Genomic DNA, 20,196 nt, shown 5'->3' on the forward strand with positions numbered 1-20,196 from the left:
CCTCACTTTTGGTCCCCATGTACTGAACATGAATTTGTGAACAACAGCGAGTGTTTTCGGACACAAGAGTGATGGGATCTCTTATTGACAGGCCTCATGAGCTCAGGAATGATGCAGATCATTAAAAAATGTCAAATATGTTCCACCTCAAGTCTCATGTGCGTGATGCTTGAGTGTGTATTTCACCGTGGCTCTGGCTCCAAGGCTGGTGTTTCTCAGTCCCTCCAGCTCCTCCGTCATCTTGGTGGCCAGGGCCTGCAGGTATCCTCGAGCATCCTTCTCGTCACTCACCCTGAGCCAAACACACACACGGTTGACCGGTTACATCATCGCACGTGCTGAAGGCAGGACACAGAAGCGAGCAGCTGTTCTGATCAATTATTGTTCTGTAGATCTCCATATTTACCAGCATGTTCAACCTTCACAGCACAAACATAACCAGTCGTCATGACATCACCTTCAGGGCTTGTGACCGAAGCACAGACTTGAATTCCACATCATTTGCTTTATTCCTCCAAACACACATATTCATGTTTAGCCATGCTCACGAACATAACACTCATGGAGAATAAACACTCCTGGTGTGAAAAGGCTACAAATGAGCAACCCCTCACACCTCAAATATAAAAATGAGAGTTTAACTTGTACTTTTTGTGGAGTGTTCCAACTCTTCCCTGCAGTAGCATACCATTGCCACCAGGGGGACACGTGGCTCACTGAATTTCTCTGAGAGTAAATTCCCGGCTCAACATTTGTATGTGCATGTTTGGAATGTGCATTGATCTATGTGTGTGTGTCGGTGCCTGGATGGATGTTGTGTGTGTGCTATGTGAACTATGTGAAGACCAGCAGAGGAAAGCCCAGCAGCTGGCGAGGTGTCAGCTGCAATGGGAAGTGATCTGAGCAGAAGGGAGGGTCGTGCAGCTCCAAGTTCTTCAGAGGTATGTGAAAAATGCAGCAGCTATACTGTGTGGTGGAACCCAATACACTACTAGACAGCATAGGAGTGACAGGTTGTGTGTGTGTGTGTGTGTGTTCATTCATTTTGTGAAGTCACTTCAAAGAAAAGACATCAGCTTATATTTATTTGGGACATTGAGAAAGTTGCTGTGTGTGTGTGTGTGTGTGTGTGTGTGTGTGTGTGTGTGTGTGTGTGTGTGTGTGTGTGTGTGTGTGTGTGTGTGTGTGTGAGTGAGAGTGAGAGTGTGTATGTGGGTCTCACCACTGGATGATTTCGGTGATCTGGGCCTCCCAGTGAGCAACGCTCTCCTTCTTGTCGGACAGCTCTCTCATGTCATCCTCCAGCTGCCGGTTGGAGCTGCTCACCTTCTCAAACATGCTGGTCAGCTGAGGGAACACACAAACACACACACACACACACACACACACACACACACACACACACATCATGAAGACAGATCACTCAAAGCATCGTGTTTACAGGGCGGAGAGTCATAAAGCTGTCATTTTGAAGCCTGACACCTGGAACATGGATCCATTCATCGATTTGAACTCTGGACCGCTGGAATGAGTCTAACAGGTGAAGAGCTGCTACATGCAAAGGTGCTGAGACTAGAAAAATGACGACCGCCTCAATACACACACACACACACATGTGGAACATTAATTACTGTAACCTTTGAGGACAAGCTTCTATGATTCAACTTCCAGATGCATTTACGCATGAGACGTGGAGGGAATCCTTTAATATGAGGGGGCGCGTGAGGACGTAACCCTGGTGACATCATTAGCGGATCCAAACTCACCTTGAGGGAATCTTTTTGCTAAAAACAGTCTTTCGTATTGTTTTGTAATTGATTTCAGGTGCCAGACATGTTTGCAAACCCATTTTGAGTCACTGTGAGGACATTCAAGTCCTTATGTGTTCCTACTCTGTGTACAGGAACTCTCCTGGTAATCCAACAGCACCTCATTCCGGTTCATTCCCAACCATGGAATCACTCCACATGACCAGATTACCTCATCAGAAACACATCGTGTAAAAAAAAATGTTTTTTGATTTATGTCTGCTGGTATTTTACCATCAATGGAAACATCCTGTGCAGAGTAAACCAGGTGCAATTTTTTTTCTTTTTGTATTCAACTGTAAAGTTGTGGATCACTTTGACTTTTATGTTGCATCTGTAAGAATTTATGCCCCTGTGATATACTGGAGCTTCAAGAACAGCACAGATGGTTGGGCAGACCAGGTCCTCAGGTTAGAGGCCCGGCGTCGGCAGGTGAGCTCACCCCTAACTACTCGCCACTGCTCCAGTGCGTCTTGCCACCTAGAAGTCTCGTAGATGAGGTTTTAACTGAAAGCAGCCGACTCTTTAACAGCCACTCTCTTCATATTTGCCCACAATTATGAACAAATTTGTTGGCATGAAGGAGGAATTCAAGAACTTTGTCAGATATCCTCCTCCTTACAAATACGGGGAAATAAATCGTGACGGTTCAATCCTCTGATGACTTCTTCTCCCCAACACAAACCACAGGGCAGTAATTTGTACTGGCAAAAAAGAAAAAGAAAAAGACAAGGTACGTGAAATGAATCGTGTTAAGGACACAAAATTTCTCAATGATTTTTTTTTTTGAGAGGAGTTTATCTCACTAATGCCAAATTAATTCAGCCCTGATTTTCCGCTCAGGCTCATTCATGTGTCTCGGACATCTAGCTGGCAATGAGCCTGGGGAGCCGACGCGGTGCAGGACCCGGCGTGAGGGGAAGCTGCTGTTCCTGTATGCTGAGAACACTTGCCGATCCATTCTTTTCAGTGTTTTGGTGGGTCACATGACCGACTTAGATCACTTGTTACTTCCCGTTCTCAGAACAAAAACAACGACCTCCTCGGGTCTCACGTCTGTAGCACTGACAACCTCTCTGACGCATGATAACCAAAGACGCGCCGGCTTGATTCGGCCACAAAGAGACCAAACTGTTTCCCACTGAAAGATTCTCAGAATGTAGCATGAAGCTGAAGTCTGGTTCTCCTCAGTCCTGAGCGCTTTAGCCTTTAAATGGCATTATCAAGTCCATGAAATAATAAAATACTACATTAAATAACTTCCATATTCTCTATATTTCATATTTTCCTTCTTTCTTTCTTTCTTTTTTTTTAAATCAGTTGCAGACTTTAAAAACAACATCCAGACACTTTATTCCAAATGTCAAAAAGCCTCCTACTTCTAATATATTGTTTAAATTGTTGGGCCTTTTTGAACTTCCAAGCGCGACTTCCAAAGTCAATAGAGTTTAATCCAGAGTCATTCCATCCGAGTGTGTGGGAGGCTACAGGCTGTTTGGATGAGGGATACTGAAGAGTGATATCTTTGGCAGTGTGAGGGGAGAGGGGGTGGAGGCAGGAATGTGATGGAGGAGTCCACTGGGGTTACCTGGGGTTGGGGAATTGTGGTCTTTAGTGTATGTGTGTTTTAGACGGATAAACAGATCAGTACAAATCTGAGAAAGCAAGATGGATACAAAGCGTGACACAGATGGAGAAACAGCACGCGGACATGAGAAACCTGACGTTTCAGAGAGGTTTTTATGAGGTGTCCATGTGAATATGTATCTCACCTTATCCAGCTCACTGGACAGCTTTTTATTTTCCTCCATGAGCAGGACTCTTTCCCTCTCATACTTCTCTTTGTACTCCGTCTCAAATTCTTCCCGTTCGGTTTGACTGAAGGAGGAAAAATAGACACTCAGATGGTTAAACTTGCAAAGTTGTGTCAAGTTTTTTTTTTTTTAATTTTCTAATCAGACCCTGACCTTAGAACTTTAATTCATTGAGAAATTTAGATTCTGTTGAGGGGTTTCAAGCTTTCTGAAGCATCACAAATGCAATCAGATGTCTGACCTACTGTCAAAAGGCCTCATCGCTCCCACCTGAGTTCATGTGTGGCTGCAGCGCTACACCAGGCCGAGAGCCGGCCAAACACATTAATGCTGTTAGAACACGATAGAAGTAGTGAGGGTAATACGTCGGTAACAGCAGGCGGGAAGGTCAGGCGAGAGGCTGCAAAAACAAAGCTCCACAGCTTCTCCCCACAAACAAGATTTTATTAAAATGTGATTAGACCAGCAGTTCTCTGAATGGGATCAGAAGCCCCCGAGTACCAAAGGGGGCGGGGGTGACCACTTGAACTCATACGGAACTGCAGTGCAGCGTACTATGATTAACACTGCAAGCCATAACAAGCTGGAAGACGTTACACTGCAGTGATATCTGCGCCAGCGGTGTGGAGGGTAGCACCACAGACGCTACTGGTGGTGAAATACGCGCACTAACGGGACCGCCGGGCGCTGTGGATTCAATGATCCCAGCAGCCACACCGAGGCTCATCCTCAGCGCTCCAGTAGAACAGTATTAGGAACCACCTCTGGAGTTCAGTCATCCGCTGTTGGTTGATATGCAGGAATGAAAATACTGGAGACCTCAGGGCGTCCTGATTTTTCTGGCCCTGATCCTCATCCCAACCCTTTAACATTGGTTATCGACTGACTTTCCGATCCTGCGCTGGTGTTTACACAGCAGCGGAGGATATGCAACGCTGATTTAATATGCGTTTGCTATGTTGAAATAACAGCGTAACCATCCGTCTCCAGCCAGCTGTTTTCCCATGCGGCTTCATCAAAAAAAACAAAAGGTTCTGTTTCAATAGAGTTCAAATATTCAGTTCAATTCATGGATCTGATATGAATTATCCTTCTTATCAGATCTGATATGAACCTGATAGCTGATGTGACCTGCCGCCGTCGTTTTAAGCAGCAAAGCGTGCTGACAGTGAGGCTCAACCTTTAGCACTGCTACTGTTCTATTTGCGAATGTGAAAGAGCTGCGTGGATTGGTGTATTTCCGTGTGCCAGCCTGCAGCAGTGACAATTCTCACATTCACACTCCCACAGGTGTTACAGCTGCAGTCTGGAGCTGCCGTGAAGCAGGACAGCGCTACCCTACTGCGGTGATGGAAGGACTGGACGGTAATCTGTGCTTCGTTTGAGCTGAAACTGAATCTTCTACCATCAACCTCTGGTGGGTGAGAGGTGATAAAACTGCTGCACTCAGGTGAACTATCCAAAACAAACAGCTTTACTACACGATGACACCAGACAAGCCATTAAGCTATTATTAATGATATGTAATTACCTCATATAATCATCACTGGAAAAGACAACAGAGATGAGATCACGCGTCATTATTGTTTAGATATGAATATTGACCTTATATGGAGCAGAAACACCAGCACTACAACTGGCCTGCTGGTAACAACAGAGCCAAACAATACCTCTCTCTGCGCGTCTTCTCCAGCTTGTCTTTAAGCATGAGGATCTCCTTCTGCAATGCGAGGTGCTGGCTCTCGGCGTCGCGCAGCTCTTTGCGCAAGGCCTTCAGCTCAGTGCTATGCTGCGTCTCCCTGCGGGCTAGTTCCTCCTCGTACAGGAGCGTTTTCTTCTCCAGGTCCCCACGCAGGCGACCCATCTCCTGGGACTGGTCTGCTGACGCCGGCGTGGCGGGGGAGCCGACCTGCTTCAACTAGGAGACGGTGGAGAGGTAGGAATTGGCATTGAGAGGTTTGAGACGTATGGAGTCAAGATATTAAATATCAAGACTAAATAACAATAAATGATCTATGCGTGGCCACACAGACCTGCCATGATCTGGCTTTTATTTTAGAGAATTATAATGTGAGTTTAAGGACAGCAAAAGGTTAACAGCTGACCTTGAGCTTTATTATCAGGTTTTATTTATGGATTTCCCTCCATCCCTATAAACAGGAGTGACGCTCACTCAGGTGCTCAGGAGGGAGCTTAGAGATTGAGGCAACACTGACTGACCTGACGACAGCTGAAGCGACAGGAAGCTGCGGATTTATTGAAAGTGAAGTTACTGAAAATGTGCTGTTAACAGCTGCCTGTCAGAATGTTGGGCCTTTACTCCTAAGGATCAAATTGCAGGGAAAATTAAATCAGGTGCAACTCAGATCAGCGTTCACTGAGTGACTGTGGTTATCTGGATATTTAGAGTTTGACACTTTCCATCCTTGGAGACAAGGATGGAAAGCAATTATATATGTAGATTTGTTTTCTGTGTTTTGGACGCAAACAACCTAAATCACGTCAGACTCGAGAAAAGAAGGCACTTGAAAAAGAGCAGGAATCCCTCTTCTGGAGTCGTGTTTACACAGAAAAAGACCAAAATAGCAAAATGACGATATGGAAAATGTGGATGGGTCGCTGGACTAATATCAGAAATATACAAATATAATCCGAGCCAATCCGGTAGTCCAAGTAAATTTCCTGGGAAACATCGAGCAACATGCAGCAGAGAGAGAAGTCAGCGGTGACCCAGACAGCAGCTTCTCTCCACTGTTGCATAACCGAGTCAGGCTGCTTTTCATTCTTCTGTTAATGGAAGTAGAGAAGAAAGTGGAATGTTTGTTCCACATTTAGCAACGTTTCCTTAAAATGGCAGGTGACACTTCTTAGTGCTCGATACACAAATGAAGAATATGTCCTTAAGGTGTGTGTGTTTGCGCGTGTGTGTGTGCGTGTGTGTGTGCGTGTGTGTGTGTGCGCGTGTGTGTGTGTGTGATTTTGCACACTCACCTTCAGGCCTTCCAGCTCCTCCTCCAGCTGCCGGCTGTACTGCTCATTGCGCTCCCTCAGCTTCCTCTCTTTCTGAGCCTCGGCCGCCTGCTCCTCCGTCTGAGCCTCCATCTGACCACCACAGATTCACACTCTTACGCCGGTGACATGACACAAGTTTGTATCCCTATTTATCGCCCAAACACGCACATCTAAATGTGAGAATCTCGTACATAATATAATCCTAACATTCATGAGGAGACATCAAAAATACAAACATCCAGCTGCTACACTGCAACAAAATCAGGTTTATATAATAGTGGGCTTATTCCACTGTATTTAGCATGACTGGAACAAAGGTCTATTATGAGAATATCACTCTTAATCGATCAGTCATTCTGAAGAATGTAACAGCATTATACACTGGAATGAAGCCACAGCAACAGGGTAGAAACGCTCTCGTACATCAACAAACACCTCCACAGAGGTTAAAAGGATTCACCACACAGACAGAACACAAACGTCAGCTGTGCAGCGACAGGCGTGGGGAATGCGGATAAGTACAGGGAGCCTACTCTACCTCTTTCCTGGACCTCTCGGCCTTTCGCACCTCAAGGCGCAGAGCCTCAACTTTCTGAGTTTGACTCTCCAGCTCCTCCTCCTTGTCACGCAATTGGCGGGCGATGCGCTGCTTTGCAGACCTGGGTGAGAGATTTAGACGATGCAGGTGAGTCATTACACAAGAGTTCTGGTGCCAGTTATCTGCTGGCTGTAACAATTAGCCACCGGGGGAAATCGTTGTTGTAAACTTAACCCCAAACATGGTCAACCATTGATATGAGTCTGAGCTTAGGAACTAGCACTGTCAGTTACCTCTCTGCGTTAAATTTCATTCAAGTGAAGTTAAATAAAAACTATCTATATCAGCACCAAATCAGGACAGAAGTCTAAGCAGGTCTAGAGCCCCCCCCCCCCGCCCCCCAAACAGGGAGACCCAACATCCCTCACTCTGCCCTCTAAGAGGGTTTGACTGACCACTGTAACAGTCTGAAGTGTGAGCTGCAGTACGCTGCTACCTGAGGTCTGTGAGTCTCTCATTGAGCTCTGAGAACTCCTGCATGGCCACTTTTCTCTGGCTGTGAGCTTCCTTCAGCTCTTTCGACTGAGACTTCAGCCTCTCACTAGCATCCGCCAGCTCCTGCAACAAGACCGAGTGAAAGCAGATAAAAGATCCGCAGAAGTCAAACAAACATCCTGAATGCAAAGACTTTATGTTCTTTTAGCTTGCAGTGAGGCGTGAACTACTCGTGCTGACTAGGAACCCAATGACACCACTGACAGTACCTTCTGCATGTCGTCTCTCTCCTGTGAGAGAGTCTTTATTTGTTTGTCTAGAGTCTTGATATGTTTGGATGAGTCCTCCAGGTCCCTACGAGCCAACGTCACATCCTCAAGCTGCTTCTCCAGTTGGCCTGAGTCTGCAAACCCACACACACAGACACACAGACACACAGACACACACACACACAGGGTTTGAGTGAAACTATGACAGTGTATTGTTGCATGTTCAGTGACTGAATTCAGTCTGATCAGGCAGTGAGGGGAGTGAAGGAGGTGTCCTGACCAGCTATTTGCTTCTTGAGGATGTCGATCTCACTCTTCAGACTCCTGATCTCCACCTCCTTGTTGGCACTGAGGGGGCCCTCGCCTGTCGGGTGTTGAAGCGCCTGAACTGTCTGAGTCGACTCTGCCAGGAGAGTTAAGAGACATCACTTTAGTATCAAACATTGATAAGAGGGGGGAATCTGATTTTACATCTGTTTAACAGACGAAAATAATAACCATTTTGTCAAACAACTATCCGTGTTCTCTCTCACTCCCTCTCTCTCTCTCTCACACACACACACACACACACACACACACACACACACACAGTGACCTTCTCTGTCAGCCTCACCTTGCAGTTTGCGGCTCAGCTCCACTTTCTCCTGCTCCAGGCGGCGGATCCTTCTCTCGTAGGCCTCAGTGGCCAGGCTGTCCTCCAGGCCACGCTGGACCTCCAGGTCCAGCTGGTCCTGCCCTGCCTTACCTGCCTCCCCTGACAGCTGTCGCAGGCACCCCCGGTCAGAGAGGGTGCTAGAGGAGAGGAAGACGTGGAGGGCAGTGATCAAAAGAGAAGGCATGAGTTGTGTTTACTGAATATAGGAGAGTGCACATTCATCAACATGTCAGCAGTAGCATCACCGTAAAGGTGCCAGAATGAGCACAGCTGCAATGTAACACTGCAGGTGCCATAAACACCGTGATATACAGGACATCACCACGGGACACGCCTCAAACATTAAACATGACATGACTTCCTCCAATAAACTCCTAAAATACATATAAATATATCATAATAAGCCTACAAGCCCCTGGGGACGGGCATCAATGAAGACTCGGAATAACTAAGACTTGGTGCTTGTATGATGGTGACAAAGAGACAAAGTGCTTGTTGGAGGGGGAGTAAAAAGAGCAGAAGGAAATGACAGAGCAACAGCAGCCAACGGGAAACAGGAAGAAGACGTGGACACCCGATAGAGATGAGATGACGGATGAGAGGATGTTGAGTCATGGAGGGAGGAGGGAGAGGATGAGGAGCGACGGCAACGTAAGGGAAGCTGGGGAGTGCGCGACAGGGGGAGGGAAAGTCCATTATCACTGAGCCTTGAAAGGATAAGGAGGTGAACTGATGGGTGTGAGGCTTTCCCACGGGTGGCCCCTCAGTGTGAATGTCTGCATCACCTTGTTATGGGCTCACTGGTAAATGGACTCGTTTTTACAGAAAGCCTTCCTACCTTAGCGGCTCTCAAAGTGATTTACAGTGTTGTCTCACTCACTCACTCACTCACACACACACAAACACACGCAGTGGTGGAAGCTGCCATGCAAGGTGCCAACCTAATCATCAGGAACAATTGGGGGTTTGGTATCTTGCTCAAGGATATTTCGACATGGTCGGGGAAGTGAGGATCGAACCAGCAACCCTTCAGTTGCTAGACGGCCACTCTACCTCCGAGCCACGCCGCCCATTAGGGAGAAGGGCCAAATTAATACACCTTCCCATCATGCACACGTCGAGGGAAGAAGCACTTGTGTCCATTTCTATGAGGTCACCTCCAGCAAACGGAGGAGGTCGTACTCCTTGAATCTCTGTTCTTGTTCCATTTTCACCTTTTTCAGTCACGTTTTGTTCAGTCTGTTACAGAGAAAACTAACACCCACAAATAACCCACTGAGTGTGGAGGAGGACTTCCACAGTTTCATAAGGCACCGAAAATATGTGTGGATTTAAAATAGACTGTTTTTTTTGGTGTTGTCGTTGTCTATTTTTAACTTACCATTTACTGGTGTAGGTGAAGCCCACAAAGGGCAGGTGGTGTCCAGAGAAGGCAGTGTGAGAGGGGGGGGGCATTGTCTCCTGACAAAGAATTTGTAAACATGAGAAATGCGTGATTGCATCACTTAAGAAGACAAACACACACAAGAGATTAAAGGAAATTCAGACAACTGCTCCGTAAACAGCCGACTTACAGAGTTCTTGAGGCAGTCGTCATCCACGTCAAAGTTAGACGTATCTGTGGGACTGCTGACTTCTGGGATGTAGGGAGCCTCACAAATACGGATGTTGTCCCAGTCAATGCCTGAACACAAAGAACGTCACAGAGAAGGAAACTAAATAAAGATCCAATGGGCACAGAAAAGAGGGGCACTGAGGCACCAACCATCCGAATGCTGATTAACTGATGAGGAGTGTGAGAGTTGTCATGCTCTGTGGACGAAACGATACAACGGAGTTAGCTTGTTGCGTACCGGTGAAGAAGGGGTGCTGCTTGAAGTCCTCGATGCCGTTCTGTCCGAGTCGGTGCTCTCGACTGCAAATGAGCCGGCGAATCAGATCCTTCGCTTCCTCTGACACATCTGTTATCTGCTGTGGGAACTGGAAGCGCTCCTGTGCAAAACAAACAAACAAACAACAACAACAAAAACGTGAATATTTGTATTCTAGATTTGATGGGATTAGGTTAATGTTACAAACACTGAATGCATTCATATACAGGGGGCATTCAATTCACTGGAGGTGTCATAATCTCTGTCTAGCATTCGTGGAATGTCATCTGTAAGCTCACCTTATGGTTCATGATTTTGCCGTAGGTTTCCACCAGGGACTCTGCATAGAAGGGGGTCTCGCCATACAGCATTTCATACATGCAGACACCCAGGGACCACCAGTCACACTCGGGTCCATACTTGCCTTTCCCATCCTCCATAGCCTGGAGGATTTCAGGGGAGATGTAGTCTGGCGTTCCCACTGCCACAGAGGACTGGACCTGGTGAGTTCACAAAACTCAAGTCAACAGCTGATCCACAACGTCCAAAAAGTCTCAGGCAAATAAGAGCAGAGGTTAAAAGTTCCGTAGGAATGTTAAAGAAATGATGAATGCTCATGTTGATGCTGGAGATATCTATTCTGAGATAAAGGCTTCAGCTTGTTTAACAGAGCCTTTCCAGCTAAATTTGTATTAAAAAACTAAAAAAAGAGTCAAAATAAATGAGGATGTTTTATGGTTTTAAGAGAACTTTTTTAGAGACTCTGCTATCCTCAAGTACCAGCAGAGAGAAGTCAGACAGCAGATGTTGAAGAGAAAGTCGGCATTGTGTCTATTTATAATCAGAGGACACGCTGAAGAACGACAATCTGATCAAACTTAAATCTGCAAGTATGTTTTGAGGAGTGTCGGATAGGTGCGGGTTTTATTTGCCCAGATGGTCACATAATCTCATCACTTTATTAACATTGGAGGGACACTCCAAGCTCAGCTTTGATCCGTTTCATTCGGTCAGTTTCATTTCTTATGTAACATCTGAGTGGGAAGTTTCTCCTTCTTTTTTTTTTTTTTCCAAGAGAAATTGTTTGAATCATAAACGCAGGCACAGCCAAGCAGCTGAACCACACACTCCTCCTGAGAGACCCCTGGAGGGGGTTGACAAGGAGGCCAGCGAGGCTCTGGTATGTTTGCTTTGGACCACAAGAGGCTTCAGCAGCAACATGGCAAAAACGCACCGTTCCATCCTCCATGAGTTTGAGGCAGGAGCCGAAGTCAGCCAGGCGGATGTGGCCGTTCATATCCAGCAGAATGTTGTCGGGCTTAATGTCCCTGAGAGGAGACGGAGAAGAAAGACAAAAGTGGGGTGGAGAAAGGGGAGGACAAGACAAATTGAGTAAGCAATTCCTCAGACAAGAATGAAGGAGAAAAAAAAAACTTTCTTCCAAACAAAACAAAACAAAAAAAACCCTCCAAACCACACACAAGCCTGAACCCATGTTACGCTGCAACTCTGTGATAAATTATCATCAAATAAAATTGCATAAGAAAGGGAGATTTAGCTGTCTGGACTCGCTCGTTTTTAATAATTTAGTGCTTAATATTTGTGATTCAATTAAGTGTAACATCCTGCAGCTCATTTATCAGGCTTGTGACAACTTTGAATGGACCAAGATAAAGAACAAACAGAGGAAAGAGTTGTGGAAATTAGATGAGTAGAAACTGAGTGTGTGCTTGGGTGTGAGTGAGTGTGAGTGTGTGTGTGTGTGTGTGTGTTTGAACTTTTATTTTATTTTGCACAACCCCCCCCCCCGGGTGCTTCCATGCCCCATGAAGGGGTGTTTTTGTCTCGTCCCGGTACAGGACACAACTCTGCAAACATTAACTTTATTTGAGGAAATATGTGACACACAAACACTCCCTGTGTCCTCAGCAGACGCACTCCCCCCATCCCTTTCTTTCTACATCTGCAATGAGGAGGTGTTTATTGACAACACATTCCTTCCCATCCTTCTCATGTGTGCAGGGTGACCACTGCAGCCTTTCTTCGAGACATGAATCTGTTGTATAATACTACTGCTGCTGACATGTTTATAATACAGTGGAATTGTTGCTGCACCATCTACGACTGCAGGCCATCACAATGCTCAGCCACTTTTCTATTTCAGCATTTTGGAGTCAACAAGATCGTCAGACGAGCTGAGGGACATCCAGAGACGTGTGGTTAAAGCATATGACAGCGTTATGCGTGAGGCTTTTCTATCATTAGCAACAACATTTTTCTACTTCCTGTAAGTTACCACGGTTAGTAACTTCTGCTTCTAAGTCTCCACCAACTACCAGCAGTTAATGGTGCATCCAGAAGGAGGAGCGTGGCTGATAGCATTGCTGGACGTCCACTTCCCCTGCCACAGAGACCACGGGTTTTCAGTTAAATGCGACAAACAGTGTCTGTCAATCACTTCAGCTCCAACAAATTTAACGTTTTGTTTTACGGCATAAAAAAAGTCATTAAATATGTGTCTTGGCGGTTGCTAACGTGTGGAAAAGAGACCACAGTTTGTCATGGACATTTAAGGTCATCAGGGTGAAAACAGACGAAGCCTGAAGCTCAGTAGCGTTGAAGTAAAGCGTCCGCGGTGTTGTGACTTCATAGGCTAACGTTAGCTTTGTACCTCTGACAACTGCATTTATGCTAAATATCTTAAGTGGTGTTCATACATGAAGATAACTTGATGAATAAAAGTTTATTGCCACAGTTTATGTTCTCCAACGACACAACATTTAATAGAAAAAATCCCCCCGGGTTTTGGTGGAGGGAGCCCTTGGAGATGCTAATGTCCCAGTTAGCCAGTCCCTGCAGCACTATGTCCTCCTTGTCCACTCGCAGTACCACTGGGACAGAAGAAATCAACACAAAATAACTTCAAACACACAAAAACTCCACCCAAGATGCTGGTCTGTTCTTGTATGACAGCAGATGCCATGTATTCCATCACACGGCTAAATATAGTCTCTGCCAATGTCTGACCTTTCCCCAATTTCCCCTGGGGTAACTATGTCGAGCCCCGCGTCTGAGGCTCTCTTATTAACACACTGAACCATGACACGGCTCAATACACCCGGTCTGGAGGGCACACAACAAACTCTTTATACTAACACACACACACACACACACACACACACACACACACACACACACACACACACACACACAGGAAAGACAGTTTAGAGGGTAATGTGTAACACATAAGTTACTCAGCTACTCAAATACTTGCCGTCACAGGTTGCAGGTGCCACTTCTGTGCAGTACTTTGAGTTTGTTGAATCACATCAGGGGTTTTGTGTTTCTTTTTTTTTTCCTTGCAAAAGTTACTTAAGAACAGTTGTCACATACAGAAGCTTTAGACACTGTGTTCTTTATCACAAATAAACAAGGCAGAGTGGCTCGGCTAAAGGAACATTTTGTAAAGACGCGGACAGTTAGCGCCACTGGCTCCTCTAGTCTTGTAATACCACGTTGCTCCTCAGGAGGCGATGGTAAGTCCCCAACAGCACAAAGCAGCTGAGGCTGAATCTGAGGGTTCCACCTGCACTCATAGGACCTGCAGTTACACAACCTAACTAACCTCACCCTGAAGCAGCAGATGAGGCCAGCGCCCCCTACAGAGGGATTTTATAACAGTGAGCTCAGCCTTTAGGGACCAACGCTTGCGACTGTGGGTGGGTGTTGGCAAATAAATGGACCAGTGATTTGCTCTAATTTGCTTTTTGGTAATATCCCTCCCCCCTTGTGTGAAAAATGGAGTGCTAGCTTGTTTTGACTAGCCACAAAATGTATGTAAAAGGTGACATATCTGTGTTACAGACTTCTTGTGCAGCATATGGACGAAAGCAGACAGAACCGAAACCCACAAGCTCAGTGATTCATTTAAAAAGGCCATCGCCTTCCACCGACCTGACAGAGAAAACACACCGTCTGTGTGTGTGTGTGTACTGATTCAACTACTTAACAGCATCAGCACACTGTTACAGTCACTGGTGCCAGATCAATCATCTTTTTAATCAATCATTTTTGTTGACTTTGACTGCAACTCACAAAACTGTCGTACGATTCAAGCGTCGTACATCGGACTGCATACCTTCAGATCTTACAGGGATCAAGCAGGAGTTGGAAACCTTGTTACAGTTAGAGTGAGGCCACAAAGTCCCTCCAGCGCATCCCAACAGAAGTTAACCAGCGTCCGGAGAAACAGAACATCTTTACAGACGTAGCCAGACAACATTTGTCTTTTCACTGCTCAATCAACAGAAATAAATTGACGCTGAAAAAAGCTTTGATATGTCCGTAAAAATTTTTTTTTTTTCCAGAAGTCTAATTTTATGAGCCCAGAGAAGGCAGTTGGAGGGATGCTATTAAATACAACCCAGGGGTAAAAGTGTGTCCATGTCACTGGTACACACACACACACACTTCAAAACATACATAGATAAATTATATGAAGTTCTTAACAAATCTGTTTGCATCATGGATTACTTAGGAGTCTTTTTTTTCCTAATGGATGAATTCCAGACTGGATGTCGTTTTCCTAAGTGGACCCAGTGGAGAAGGGTTTAAACCACGTACTACGCATACCTTTATGACACTCCTCTGGTGCAACATGAGCACAAACTAACTAAAACTACTGACACTGTGCACTGAAGTGATGAAGCTGTCGTGAAAAGTTTCAGTTACCTAAATCGTGATGAGACATTTGCAAAACCATAAAAGCAGCACCTGTGTAACCAATTGTCATTCCAAGTATGGTCCCGTGTTTAACTTTACTGCCAGATCTGCAGCCTGAAGGTCAGCATCAGGGTGACTGCATCCACGTCTGGATGGATGGGAGCCCTCAGGTGAGGAGCACGGCAACAGGATTTAACACAGATGTCTACACAACTGTGTGTTTCCCCACTTGAAAATAAGAAATCTGTAATGGCTTTGACTCGCAAAGCAACTATCAAACATCAGTCAGCATTTGTCAGTTGTTGGATTTAATGTCTAACCTTTCAAATAAATCTGTCTCCACCCAACAAAGCATTGCTTGGACTAACGTCACACTGACAGCATCCGGATCACCGCAACAGGAAGTGCAGACTGTACAAATCATGAACGACACCCGTATCACTCGGACAAGGCTGTGCGAGCACACAGATGTGTGCGTTTATATACACAGGTACTCCCATCACTGGAAGGCCTTAATCCACTCCAGAGCCCTCTGGTACGCCAAAGAGCAGACAGCGTGAGTTGACCCTTGACCCTCTGTCCGTGTGTGTGTGTGAGTGAGTGAGGAGATAAGGAAGGTCAGTGTTGTTGCTACAAACGATAAACCACTTAGTACTCAGCAAAGCCTCAATCTGCCTGATCCACTCTTTCTTGTTCTGTCTCACTCTTGTGAACAGCAGTCGTCTCTCGAAAAGGTCCCCTTTTTCACTGAAAGCAAACACATTCTTCTCCAACTGTCTATCTCCTTGACTGTCGTTATGACCCCACTGAGTGCTGCCACGCAAACGCCTCCAGCTAATGGCACAGGAGCTGAGTCACATTTAGCTCTCCACACATTTTAAGACCCAGAGAGGTGGCTGTGTGAAGGCTAGGCTAGGCTAGGCTAGTTAGCTGCTAATTGGGCTACTGTGTCACAGGGCTCCTGTAGTCTTAAGGAGCGGCACAGGGATGAGAATAGAGGGAGGTAATCTCTTCTAAAACCTCAGCATCCATCTGTGAAGGCCATCTGGACGCCCCCTCACTAGACACACACACACACACACACACACACACACACACACACACACACACACACACACACAGCAACACTGGACACTGCACAAACAATGCATGTCAATGGAGTCACATTTGTTAAATAACAATTGAAAGAACTGCCTCCTGTGTGACTTCTGGCATCCCTCAACACAGGCTGAGGGCCCTGAGCCGTGATACTCAGCCGGCCTCAGGGCTGAACTACGAGACAGTACCAACAGAACCTCTGGCAGTCCTGCATTAGCAATAAGATTAAGATGTTCGTCTATGACCTATTTTTTTCGCTCCTACCAATCCAGAAGTGGCAGGGTGGCACAGAGAGCTCAAAGTTCAAAAATGTTTTTACACATTCCTAGGCAATACTTCTGACATGATAAAATGCTAACAATACTTCAGTGAATGAGTTTGTTGCATCTAAGGGCAGGAAAATCATTTTACCAAAATATCGGCTAAAGTTCCCAAACTGTAGAGAAATACTGTTTTGGATGGGCGAGCTGGCAGTTCACCTCTCACTGCCCCATGTTTCACATGCCACGTTACGTATGCTAGCATGTATTGTATGCTACATAACTAAAGTAAACATCCATGGGTTTATAGCAATTAAAAGTAACTCTCCTTTAACCAGCTGATTGGTTACAAATATGGGGAGCATTTGTTAATTCCATCAAAGTCATCAGAGCGATTTTAGTAACGCTGCTGCAGTTGCTTCTTGATAATGTTAGCTTATATACTGTAATCAAGAAATACTAAATATGGTATACATTTCCCAAAAAAGTGAAATAATTGAGAGAACCAACTGGAGTATTTATGAAGTACTGATGAGCAGTATCAGTAAGAGTAATGGTACTCTAAAAACCCTAATGAACTACACTCAGTTGACCCAGACTGACACAGGGAGTGTGATGAGGACACCAAGAAAAGATTTAATCAAAGCGACCATCTCAAAGTAATGGAAGAATATTTCTAACCACGAAGCACTGTTTTTAAAGAACTGTGTGTGTGTGTGTGTGTGTGTGTGCGTGTGTCTTAGATCATTGAGCTGCAAAGCGACACAAGGCCCTGATCAATAAAAAAAAACAAAAAACACAGGGGTGAAATCAATAGAGAAGACACACAACATGGCACGCACAGATCTACACTTAATAGACCCCCCAACACACACACACACACACACACACACACACACACACACACACACAAATGCATATAATATCTTATTTTATGAGTGTCTTCAGTGAGTGTACACACATATCTTCAACTCTTGATTGCTACAACAAATCTCCCACTCTCTCCCTCCACAGATACACTCGACCCCCAGCCCCCTCCACAAAACTCCATGTATTCTCTTACTCTCAGAATTGCCCTATCTCCCTTCAGCGCACACACACACACACACACGCACGTGCACACACACACTCACACTCTGTCTCTCTCTTGGGGCAGACAGATGTGGTGCTAGGCAGCACAAAGCCGTGCTGAGTTGGCCCATTGAAACGTTTGTCAGGCCCCTCTGGGAGGCCACACAGATCACTGACCACTGAATAAATCAACACACACACACACACACACACACACACACACACACACACACACACACTGTCTCCCTTTGCATCTGACACACTCCGCCTCTCGTGAGACTCGGCTGAGGGGGGAGAAAGTTGACCTGGAGGTTCATTTCTTTCATCTGGGCCCTTTTTAACTTCATCAGTGTCAACAGAAATGTTAATATACATTTTATCACGTCGAGCTGAGGTCAACAACTTCACAATTCCGGAAAGAAAAAAAAATCCCCCGTCAGTCGAACTGAAAGGCCTTAATTTATGTCTTCTATCCAAATAATCAAACTTAGGGAAGGTCAATGAGAGGATTTCTTTCATTGAAAAAGAAACATTGGTCAACAGAACATGACTCCGTGGTTTCCTCCAGGGATTCTGGGTGCTTCCAGGCAACTGCACTACCGAGTTTTAAGTGACATTCTGAAGGAGTGCTGTAGGTCTTGTCTGAGGTGACAGCTGAATACCTTGGAGTCGTCTGAAGGCATGAGCTGATGACAAGGACGGCACCACACCCCTGACTCTATTCATTACAACAAAAGGTGTGTCAACTGGGGCTGCAACTTCTTAAGAGCCGTTTCAACTAATCACTCAACCGATGAAACTTCAGAAAATACTGAGATCCTCCGATACTTAGAACCTTAGAAATATCTATTGATATAATCCACTTGGATCCATCAGCCCAGTTCTGCGCATACAGGCTCAAATAAACACTGAGCAGCAGGATGTAAAGAGAGACGGGTCAGGTGCACCACAGATGGGTGGCACGAGTCTAGCGGTGGGAAACTGAGGCAGGTTTTTAGTCGCAAGTCTTTTTAGTTTTAGAAAATGTTAATGACTGTTTTGTTGTCTTACAAACATAAAATGATACTCAAGGCTGTGGCATCAGACATGAAAGTGAAGGATACAGCCATTCCTGGTAGAGAAGAGTGACTCCCGAGCAGGGTCTCCAGGGGCCTGCTGGATGAGGTCAACCCCCCATCAGTCAATGTGTTGTCTCTTGAAGTGTAATCAATAAATCAACAGATCATTATGATAAACCATCAACCCAAATGAAAAATGAAGTCCAATCCAAGGACGCTGGCCCGTTACAACCTCTCTCCTCACTTTCCATTTGACTTCCTGACTCACAGCTTGAGGAAAACTACATTTGATGAAGATGAGTTGAGGTGTTTTAAAGTTCTGCAGCAACAGCATCGTCAGAACGAGACCATTTACTCTCCCGAGGGAGGAGGTGCCGACTGGGACTGCCAGGAGAAACAGAAGAAACTCATCCCCCTCTGTAAAGACAGCACCTTCACATTTGCATGAGGAGGCCTGGAAGCGTGTCTGGTGGAGCTCTGGATACAAGGAGGGTGGTTTTCTATTTAATTTAAATTACAGGGTTAATGCATTGTCCTTTAACTTAGCCATGGGAATAGGAAACATGCTAAACTTCCCACATAGACACACCATCACCCAGATGAGCACACGCCCTCACACACACGCACCCAAACAAATACACACGCATGAAGACACTCATCAGACGGGACCAGCCAGCAGGACACACCCTCCTCAGGGGACCTGCCTGGCCATCTCCACCCTCTGCAAAGCAAGCGTGCAAATCTCCCACGAGTGTATGAGTGTTTGTCATGAAAAGAGAGCAGAGGAGTTGGGGGTTGGTACGTGGGGGATGTAGCAGAGCCACACCCCCACCCACACACCTCCCATACCCCGTCATTACTGTCCCAAAGCATCCACGAGGGGACTTACAGCGAAACAGCGCAGTCCCCTCCTTCCTGTCCCTTTTTCTTCCCACCCAGTTCTCCGTCTCTGCCGCTGCCGCCAACCCCCACCCTCGGCCCCCAGATAACACCATACAATTAGTGGCTCCCCGCTCTTTTACATATACATTTATATCTACATCTAAAACTCTGCTGTTGTCTCTTACTCCGTTTCTTTCCATCCAAGATTAACTGCAGGCACACCCAAAGGTTATACCGTCAGCCACCCCTCCCCTCCTTTCAGTCTGGAGCTTTATCCCATGACGTGCTACGGTGCAAGTAAAAATCAACCCATTCTTATCTAAAAGAAAGCATAAAAATTGTGTTATTGTTCCATTCTAAATCAGGGATGTCACAGTAACAGGTATTACATGGTTTGTACAAATACCACTGAATTTACATAATTTGTGAGTCCAAAATAATAACCCACATGAATTTCAAAATAAACTTGTCAGTAGACAGCTTTCACACTGTCAAAGGACACAATTTCAGAGAGCTGTTAGCATCCAGTACAGCGACTCTTCAAAGCGTTTGAGTGGTTGAACCTCTTGTCTGATGTGTTGAGTGCAAAATTACCTTTTGTTGTCTACCAGCCACACGGTGATTGAACGTTCAGATTTTAACA

General features: G+C 45.6%; 1 protein-coding gene across 8 annotated transcripts in view; it reads right to left on the bottom strand.

Moving 5' to 3' along the window:
- cdc42bpab (CDC42 binding protein kinase alpha (DMPK-like) b) overlaps nt 1-20,196 on the bottom strand; it is a 77,962-nt gene that overhangs the window by 14,229 nt on the left and 43,537 nt on the right. For 5 of the 8 annotated variants that reach the window (XM_086190121.1, XM_086190125.1, XM_086190122.1 and 2 more), the window contains exons 6-21: nt 11,697-11,790; nt 10,762-10,962; nt 10,445-10,583; nt 10,166-10,275; nt 9,973-10,052; nt 8,550-8,728; nt 8,217-8,339; nt 7,937-8,070; nt 7,669-7,790; nt 7,173-7,293; nt 6,614-6,724; nt 5,293-5,540; nt 5,154-5,168; nt 3,581-3,686; nt 1,223-1,347; nt 187-292 (exon numbers count right to left, since the gene is read on the bottom strand). In XM_086190121.1, the coding sequence (XP_086046247.1) occupies nt 187-292; nt 1,223-1,347; nt 3,581-3,686; nt 5,154-5,168; nt 5,293-5,540; nt 6,614-6,724; nt 7,173-7,293; nt 7,669-7,790; nt 7,937-8,070; nt 8,217-8,339; nt 8,550-8,728; nt 9,973-10,052; nt 10,166-10,275; nt 10,445-10,583; nt 10,762-10,962; nt 11,697-11,790 (2,014 nt within the window). The remainder of the gene's footprint in view (nt 1-186; nt 293-1,222; nt 1,348-3,580; nt 3,687-5,153; nt 5,169-5,292; nt 5,541-6,613; nt 6,725-7,172; nt 7,294-7,668; nt 7,791-7,936; nt 8,071-8,216; nt 8,340-8,549; nt 8,729-9,972; nt 10,053-10,165; nt 10,276-10,444; nt 10,584-10,761; nt 10,963-11,696; nt 11,791-20,196) is intronic. The other 3 variants (XM_086190120.1, XM_086190126.1, XM_086190123.1) reach the window with 1 other exon arrangement.

The sequence above is a fragment of the Aulostomus chinensis genome, chromosome 20, assembly GCF_037954235.1.
Source record: "Aulostomus chinensis isolate RoL2024-O1b breed Wild chromosome 20, RoL_Achi_v1.0, whole genome shotgun sequence".
Lineage (NCBI taxonomy): Eukaryota > Metazoa > Chordata > Actinopteri > Syngnathiformes > Aulostomidae > Aulostomus > Aulostomus chinensis.